This window comes from Antennarius striatus, chromosome 18 (genome assembly GCF_040054535.1).
Source record: "Antennarius striatus isolate MH-2024 chromosome 18, ASM4005453v1, whole genome shotgun sequence".
Lineage (NCBI taxonomy): Eukaryota > Metazoa > Chordata > Actinopteri > Lophiiformes > Antennariidae > Antennarius > Antennarius striatus.
Window position 1 is genome coordinate 563,353 of NC_090793.1, and position 9,329 is coordinate 572,681.

Here is a 9,329-nt window from a genome sequence, read left to right on the forward strand (position 1 = left end):
GGGGTGGCTCTCCGGATTCACGTATTTCCATCGAACCGCTGCGGCGGATCGATACAGACGCACTCCCTGCATCAGACGCCAGGGGGCGCCCCCTGCCCGTCAGAGCCCACAGCGCGCAGCTGGGGACGGGACGCGCTCCGCCCGGGTCTGGATCGGCCGCAACTATTTGGTTGGATTGTTGGACGGGCTTTGTTTGCCCGGGCGGGGAGGCGTTCCTGCGCCGCGCAAAGTTCATCATGTCGGAGTTTACGGTCTGTCGTCACTCATAAAACCAGCCTGAGGAGGAGGAGCGGGAGAAAGTCGCGTCTGGCGGCGGAGACACGTCGCTGAGAGTCGGCGCTGCCCGCCGGGGAGAGTCCGTCACAGAAACGAACGCCCCCTCCCGCCGAGCGCCCCCGCTCCACTCAACTCCAGACCCAGGAGCGTCCATGTTGCACAGGGATCCGGGTCCGGCCGCGATGCGCTGCTCTCCAGGAAGTGTTAGCCGAGTTAGCCGCTAGCAGCTCCCGCTCCGAAGCGGCGGTGGGACCGGAACCACCGGACGGGCTTCTCGGTGTTCCTGCGGTTCTTCTGGCCGCGGCCTCTCGCTGTGGAAGACCGGAGCGTCCCCGCTAGCCTCACCGGAGCTACATGCTAACTAGTTAGCATTCCGCTGTTTTGTTTTTTTTCCTTTTATTTTTTTTTAGCCGCGCGCTCTATCGATATTTATTGATTTCCGCAGCGATGATCTTCGGCCCGGAGCCGTAAATGAGTGCCACCCCCCCCGGCTTCCATTCACCACGGTGCTCGCTCGGCTGGCTGCCCCCGCTGCCGCCGCTCTCTCCCCCGGACGGCCGCCTGGCTCTGCGGGCTGGCCGCTCAGCCTCGGCCCGCTGACGTTAGCTAGCAGCCCGGAGCCGCCGCGCCGGTGAAAGGCAGGAGGAGCCGCCGCCTCCATGGACCACACGTCCGTCATCACCCAGGCGTCCAACCCGAAGGAGGAGGAGGTGTTCACCCAGGAGAAAGGTGGGAGTCCCCGCTGGAGCGGCTAGCGCTAGCTGCTAGCTGCTAGCTGCTAGCTTAGCTGGAAGTTTGAGCCGCTGCTGCCTGTTGACATGAGGGGGGCTCGGCGCCGGTAACGGGGGTCAGCGGGGGGTTCAGGCTTCGGTGATCGCGGGGCAGGGGCCGTCTAATTCCCGGTACACTGAGGTGTAACAGCCACTGGCTCTACTCCATCTGCTTCAGAGCGTCCAGTCAGGTTCAGCTCCATCCAGGTGAAACACTGCTGGGGGCCCCTGATGGGTCACGTGATCAGCAGGTGGGAGAAGGTTTATTTGGGTAGTAAAAGGTTTTTCTGTGCCAGTTAAAAGTTATTACGCAGCAACAAAGTGATTTAAAAACTTGAATGTGACGAAGCCGGAGGACTATAATCACGTGACAGGTGAAAACAGTACGCCTCGTTCCTCGCGGTTAATGCGTTCCAGGAACCACACACGATTAATGAGTTCAGCGATAGAGCGACTGTCTTATTATTTATGTTAATTTAAACGTTCATGAACCCCCCCACCCTGATATTAAACCACCTTCTATCCGTGTTACCTTTAAAACTCTGACAGACTGTTTAAACACTTTAGTGTCTCACGGAAGTCAGAGACTCACAACGTAGAACACTACAGGATGACGTCAGCCAATAGGATGTGTGTACGGTACCACGTGACTGCCTTCTAAAAATCCCTGATGAGGTCGCAAGTGTTAATGTGTGAACGGGCGAGGGCGCACTGTATACCGTACCTTACAGGTGACTTTATACCGTACCTGACAGGTGACTGTATACTGTACCTGACAGGTGACTGTATACTGTACCTTACAAGTGACGGTATACCGTACCTGACAGGTGACTGTGTACCGTACCTGACAGGTGACAGTGTACCGTACCTTACAGGTGACTGTATACTGTACCTGACAGGTGACTGTATACCGTACCTGACAGGTGACTGTATACTGTACCTTACAAGTGACTGTATACCGTACCTTACAAGTGACGGTATACTGTACCTGACAGGTGACTGTATACCGTACCTTACAAGTGACGGTATACTGTACCTGACAGGTGACTGTATACTGTACCTGACAGGTGACTGTATACCGTACCTGACAGGTGACTGTATACCGTACCTTACAAGTGACGGTATACTGTACCTGACAGGTGACTGTATACTGTACCTGACAGGTGACTGTATACCGTACCTGACAGGTGACTGTATACCGTACCTTACAAGTGACGGTATACTGTACCTGACAGGTGACTGTATACTGTACCTGACAGGTGACTGTATACTGTACCTGACAGGTGACTGTATACCGTACCTGACAGGTCACTGTATACCGTACCTTACAAGTGACGGTATACTGTGCCTGACAGGTGACTGTATACCGTACCTTACAAGTGACGGTATACTGTACCTGACAGGTGACTGTATACCGTACCTTACAAGTGACTGTATACCGTACCTTACAAGTGACGGTATACTGTGCCTGACAGGTGACTGTATACCGTACCTTACAAGTGACTGTATACCGTACCTTACAAGTGACGGTATACTGTACCTGACAGGTGACTGTATACCGTACCTTACAAGTGACTGTATACCGTACCTTACAAGTGACGGTATACTGTGCCTGACAGGTGACTGTATACCGTACCTTACAAGTGACTGTATACCGTACCTTACAAGTGACGGTATACTGTACCTGACAGGTGACTGTATACCGTACCTGACAGGTGACTGTATACTGTACCTGACAGGTGACTGTATACTGTACCTGACAGGTGACTGTATACCGTACCTGACAGGTGACTGTATACCGTACCTTACAAGTGACGGTATACTGTACCTGACAGGTGACTGTACCCTCCTCCTGGTTGGACCTCTGTTCTCCAATAGTTCTGTTCATATCCAATCCAATCCAATCCAAACTTTATTTGTTGAGCACTTTACCACAACCGCAGTCGACCAAAGTGCTGTACAGGCGAATGAATAAAAAAGAACAAACATTATAGATAAAAGACAAAATGGCTCAAATATTATAAGTAAAGTTAATCAACTAAAAACACAAAACATAAAATATGGATAAAAACAAAAGCAAATAATCAGAGCAATAAAAAGTAAGATAAAAAAGATAAGACAAAATAAAATCTGGTGTCTATCTAGTATATATGTAACACATAGGTGTAACACGTAGGTGTAACACGTAGGTGTAACACGTAGGTGTAACACGTAGCTGTAACACGTAGCTGTAACACGTAGGTGTAACACGTAGCTGTAACACGTAGCTGTAACACGTAGCTGTAACACGTAGCTGTAACACGAAGCTGTAACACGAAGCTGTAACACGTAGGTGTAACACGTAGGTGTAACACGTAGGTGTAACACGTAGCTGTAACACGTAGCTGTAACACGAAGCTGTAACACGTAGGTGTAACACGTAGGTGTAACACGTAGCTGTAACACGTAGCTGTTACACGAAGCTGTAACACGTAGGTGTAACACGTAGGTGTAACACGTAGGTGTAACACGTAGGTGTAACACGTAGGTGTAACACGTAGCTGTAACACGTAGCTGTAACACGTAGCTGTAACACGTAGCTGTAACACGTAGCTGTAACACGTAGCTGTAACACGTAGCTGTAACACGTAGCTGTAACACGTAGCTGTAACACGTAGCTGTAACACGTAGCTGTAACACGTGTTTCTTCACGCCTCAGGTCTCCTCCCCCCTCACACATTCTGCTCTCAGTTTAGCGTGACCCCACACCAGAGGTCATTCCTTCTCATTCCTGGGGCTACTCGGACACTTTCCGGGTCACCCGGCCCCCCGGGGCTCCACAGGGGGGTCCACGGGGGTCGTATCAGTGTCACATCCCAAACCTCACTGTCAGACATCAGTAATGTGAGAACTGGAGACAATCAAGTGTGACAAAGGGTTAATCTCTGGAGGCGTAGTGGTGTGTGTGTGTGTGTGTGTGTGTGTGTGTGTGTGTGTGTGTGTGTGAGTGTGTGTGTGTGTGTGTGTGTGTCCATTCCTCATGGACTGGTGTGTTGAACTAGTGTTAGTAGAGCTGTGGTCGGTGACGATGACAGCTTCATGTGTTTTGGTGTCGGTGCCTCTCAGCCCCCCTCCTGCTGTCAATTACCTTCAGATATTTTGGGATCATCTTTAAATGAAAGCTGATTGTTCCTGATCAGTGATGATTTCTTCAATGATTTCTTCAGGAGTGGACTACCGTTACTTCACATGATTGTTCTTCAGTTTGACATAAACTGATGTCCGTTCTTTTTTACCACAATGCCACGCAGTGATTGGTCCGTGTGTCTCCTGCACACACACGCGTGTGCAGCGGTCCGCCGCCGTCGACCCGACGCCGTCAGCTGTCCCTCAGGAATCCATCAGGTGTCCTCCCCCCGTTTGAACGGGCTCCAGGCTGTCTGGACAGAATGCCCACCTTTGCCCCCCAGCGCTGCTCTGCTGGCCGTCAGCGGACACGTTCACGCCGTCCAGCTGCCAGGCAGCCTAAATATAGACGTGAGCAGCGCCGCCCTGCAGGCCAACAACTGCTGCCCCAACTGTTTAGTTTGGACTGGAACCTGATAGTTTTGTTGGGGTCGTATCGGTCTCATCCTGGGGGGGCTGTTATTTATAGTCCATTACTATTGAACCTTTTAATAAGCTGTGATTGTATCAGGGAGGTGAATGTTGTTTCATCTCAACCAGACGGGTCCTGACTGTCGTCCCACCAGTCACTTCCTGGTGTGACCTGTTGACATCATGTGACCCTCCTGCACAGGATGGGGGGGGCACAGACCTGTTGACATCATGTGACCCTCCTGCACATGACGGGGTGAATGAATGAGGGGATGAGGAGATAAATGACAGGACCATCAGACCCTAAAAATACGTTCCATTGATGTGAATCTGATCCTCTAAACTGCAGGAAAAAAAAGCTTAAAAAAGAAAACTCTTCTTCAAAAAAATAAAATAAATCTAAAATTTTAATTTTTTTCAAAATTTTTTATTTTATTTTTAATCAAATCATTAAATCAATGCTTCTAAACTAAATACAGCAAAAATATTTTCAGCTGGTAAAAGTTAAACCAGCAGATCAGATGGTGTGTGTGTGTGTGTGTGTGTGTGTGTGTGTGTGTGTGTGTGTGTGTGTGTGTGTGTGTGTGTGTGTGTGTGACTCGTCAGTCAGCTGACGGTGTGTGACATGGAGCTGATGCCACAACAACAGGAAGTGTGAGGCGGACTGGAGGTGGACTGATCCTTAATGAGTGGACATGTTAGCATTAGTTAGCATTGCTTAGCATTAGTTAGCATTGCTTAGCATTAGTTAGCCTGAGGCTGCTTCACTTAAGTGAATTTCAGGTATTGATTAACTGAATATCCAGCTGCAGGCGCATTGATCAGTCTGACTGACAGCCAATCAGAGGGGGTGGGCGGTGACAGGGGGCGTGTCTAGGGTCTGTGTTCCCATTGATCCCAGTGGTTTAGTCCTGCCTGGGGGGCGTTCCCCTGACCCCTCCTGTGTTCTCCTGACAAACACCTGACGGCTGTTTGCTTTCAGGTCAGGAGCTCAGAGCGTGACCCCCCCGCCCCCCAGGCAGAAACACATGACATAATGTTTGCTCCTCTGCTCTCCGAAGGGTTCTGCTGGGGGGGCAGATGGGGGGAGAGGAATGCAGCCTTGTATAGGCTCTACAGGGTCCTGGGGGGGGGGGCTCTCCACTAGTCTATTAATAAAGCCTGGCTTCTGATTCGGGCCCTGGAATGGGGGGGCCAGCGTTCTCTAAACAGTCTGTGATGATGTCATCGCTCCAGTCGGGTTGTGTTCTGATGCCCCCCCCCCTCTGCCCCCCCCAGCCTCCCTGTCCAGCAGCAGCCTGAAGAAGCAGCGCAGCCGCAGCCTCCTCAGCACCTTCTTCTGCTGCTTCAGGAACTACAATGTGGAGCCGCCGCCCCCCAGCGCCGCCCCCACCAGCCTCCCGCCCCCGCCCGTCGAGGAGAACGGATCGCCTCCTAAGGTGGGCAGCGGCTCCCCCGTCCTGGGGGGCTCTGGTGTGTGTCTGTCCTCCTGTCTCACCCTCTTCCTGTGTGTCTCCTGTAGCGTGACCCGGTCCAGGCCCCCCCCGACCCCCGTGTATGTACCGCCGTTATGTCCGTCTGCATGCGGGATGAGTGGGCGGGGTCTAACAGATGCTGTGTGGAAACCTGCTCTGATTGGTTGAAATCCGAGGAGGTTTCAGACTGTAGCCGGGTGGTGCTTTGACCCCCTGTCTGTGAACGCATCGCCTCGCACGAGGCTTCACCTGTCGGCTGATTCCTCTCACTGATTGTCACCCGGTCATGTGACCCGTGTCCTCCTGCAGCCCCCACCCAAACACCTCCTCCCAGAGACCATCACGTCCGACTACGGCAAGAAGTGTGTGGTGATCGACCTGGACGAGACGCTGGTGCACAGCTCCTTCAAGGTGAGGGGGGGTTGGACGTGCACGTCCAATGAGATGTCTGGGGGCGGGGTCTGATTTCAAACCCCGCCTCCAGGTGATGCTAACAGGTTCTTCCACAAGTTTAGTGTCAGGAGCAACAGGGGGGTATTAGACAGGTACTAAAGGTGTGGTGTGTGTAGAGGGACACCTGCTGGTCAGTGGTGGTACTGCACCACAGGATTCACTGTCCTGTTGTTTCTCCTCACAGCCAATCAGCAACGCTGATTTTATAGTTCCAGTGGAGATCGATGGTACCGTCCATCAGGTAACACACACACACACACACACACACACACACACACACACACACACACACACACACACACCTCCCCTTTAGGGCCCAGTGCTGCCCCCTGGTGGTCGTCCTGACTGAAGGCTGTGATCCAGTTCAAGTAATCCAGGATAGGCTGTGTGTCGGGTCGGCCTGTTCTCGATTGCTTGTCCTGGGTGGCGGTCGCCGCCCACAGGAAGTGACCCGTAGATGCTGATCCGCCTGCTGGGCGCCGTGTCGACCCACCTGACTCTGTGGGCGTGTCCCGCAGGTGTATGTGCTGAAGCGGCCCCACGTGGACGAGTTCCTGCAGAGGATGGGGGAGCTGTTCGAATGCGTGCTGTTCACCGCCAGCCTCGCCAAGGTGCGTCCCGCCCCCGTGACCCCCTGACCCCACCTGTTCCTGGTTCTGATCCGTTCATCTGACTGTCTCACTTCCTGTCTCACTTCCTGTCTCACTTCCTGTCTCACTTCCTGTCGGTGTCTTTTGCGTGGGGGTAAGTTGAACGTTAGCCCCCCTGGTGGTCAGTAGCAGCAGAGCTTCCTGGACCTGGTGGTTCCGTAGACGAGGGTGGGGTCGCCCCGCCTCGAGTCCGTCCTTCATGTAGTGGGTTTTTAACCCCGTGTTGTCCCCGCGGTGACCGTGTGTGTGTGTGTGTGTGTGTGTGGCAGTACGCCGACCCGGTGGCCGACCTGCTGGACCGCTGGGGGGTGTTCCGGGCGCGTCTCTTCAGGGAGTCGTGCGTCTTCCACCGGGGGAACTACGTGAAGGACCTGAGCCGGCTGGGGCGCGAGCTGAGCAGCGTCATCATCGTGGACAACTCGCCCGCCTCCTACATCTTCCACCCGGAGAACGCTGTGAGTCTAACGCTGTGATTGGTGGGTGGGCTGTCTAGTGGGCGTGGCTCTCTGTTCTAACTCCGCCCCCCCCAGGTCCCGGTCCAGTCCTGGTTCGACGACATGAGCGACACGGAGCTGCTGGACCTGCTGCCTTTCTTCGAGGGCCTCAGCAAAGAGGAGGAGGTGTACGGAGTCCTGCAGAACCTGAGGGGCAGGTAGCAGGACACGCCCCTGCCCCGCCCTCCTCCAGGCCCCGCCCCCTCCCCACCACCACCACACCTCTCAGACTCAGGCAGACCCTCGCCCCCCCTCTCGCTTCTGCCCCCCAAGGGGGAGCGTCACTGTGGAGCCGCGTGTCGGCCCCGCCTCCCGGGGGCGGGGCAGGGGGCGGGGCCATCTGAAGGTCACACTGTGTTTCACCACAAGCCGCCGGCGTCCTGCAAACGGACGCCACCAGGACGCGTGTGGTCTGACCGTCACGTCGAGAAGTTTGTTCCGATTTTAAAACCAAACAAAAGAAAACAATGTCATTAACCCCGTGAGGGGCCGCTGTGGCCCCCCAGAGGCGTGGCCCCCGTGTGGTCGCTATGCAGGTGTCTGGTAGGCCTGAGACTCTGTTCTGACCCGTCAAGTGCCTTCTTGTGATGTGGATTCTACGGGAGACGTTCTTGTACACGCGTGTTCCCAGAGCGCACACGGAGCCGGAGCGTGTGGTTCGGTTCCCTCACAAAGCGCTGAGTCGGCGGCGTCGTGGTGTCGTTTCCCAGAATGCTCCTGTGCCATTTTCTAGACGTGGGCGGTGCTTTGATTCTAGAGTCGTCGGATCGGCGCCGTTGGTTTCCCTTGGTTTTGTTTATGGTCTGCCAAATGAGGACATGAGTTCTACCCCCCCCCCCGTTGGTTCTAGGTTCTAACAGAGTCCTGTCTCGTCTTCTGGTGGGTTCTTTCCGCGGGGGGGCGGTTCTGTTTCCGTTCCCGGTCCTGACCCGGTCCAGTGCCATGTTGGTGTCGTTCCACCCAGTATTCTTCTTTTGGGGGGGTGGGGGACTCTTGAACTGCTCTCACCTCAGTGCCTACGTTCAGAGGAGCCACACAGCAATAACCCCCCCCTGCCTGGGGGGGCGGTCCCCGTCTGTCTCCTGATTGGTCAAGATCCAGTTTCTAGTTTACAACCTGGACGTTCAGAGTCAGTCATCCACTGCTGCAGCGTTAAAGCCACGCCTCCATTGACCATATATGGTCAGGAGAGCTCACAGTACAGGAAGTTGACGCTCCAGCGTTGGGGGGTCGTTTGTGGGTGGTTACATCTCTGAAAGCGTTTATATCGTGGATATTTTTCTACCTGTCAGTATTCTGTTGGAGGCGTCGTGTTTCCTTTCCTCTGGGCAGTCAGGTGTGTGTGTGTGTGTGTGTGTGTGTGTGTACAGGATGTGTGTACTTCCTGTCTCACCTCATCACTTCTTATTTAACACCAAAGTTCTGACACGTTCAATTTCTTTTCTCCTCCTTCCCGTAATAAAAGGCTTCATTTAAACTTTTGTTCCGTCATTCTTCTCACTGGAGGCCAAAGATCATCTGTTCTGTTCCTGTTCCTGGTTTTACTCCTTCATTTATTCCAGCTTCATGTTCCTTCAGGACCTTTCACAATAAAAGCACATTGTTATGGAGAAACGTGTTTTCTTTTCTTCCTTC

General features: G+C 53.6%; 1 protein-coding gene across 2 annotated transcripts; it reads left to right on the forward strand.

Moving 5' to 3' along the window:
* The first annotated feature begins 38 nt into the window (after nt 1-38).
* On the forward strand, nt 39-9,171 carry LOC137612562 (CTD small phosphatase-like protein). Of its 2 annotated transcripts, XM_068341147.1 has the most exons (8): nt 39-1,005; nt 5,901-6,061; nt 6,145-6,177; nt 6,407-6,508; nt 6,735-6,791; nt 7,069-7,161; nt 7,470-7,655; nt 7,731-9,171. In XM_068341147.1, exons 1-8 carry the CDS (start codon nt 936-938, stop codon nt 7,854-7,856), a joined length of 828 nt encoding a protein of 275 aa, XP_068197248.1. In that variant the 5' UTR covers nt 39-935; the 3' UTR covers nt 7,857-9,171. The 2 variants fall into 2 exon arrangements, with proteins under 2 accessions (XP_068197248.1, XP_068197249.1); XM_068341148.1 differs by lacking the exon at nt 6,145-6,177 and having other exon boundaries at nt 44-1,005.
* The last annotated feature ends 158 nt before the right edge of the window (nt 9,172-9,329 follow it).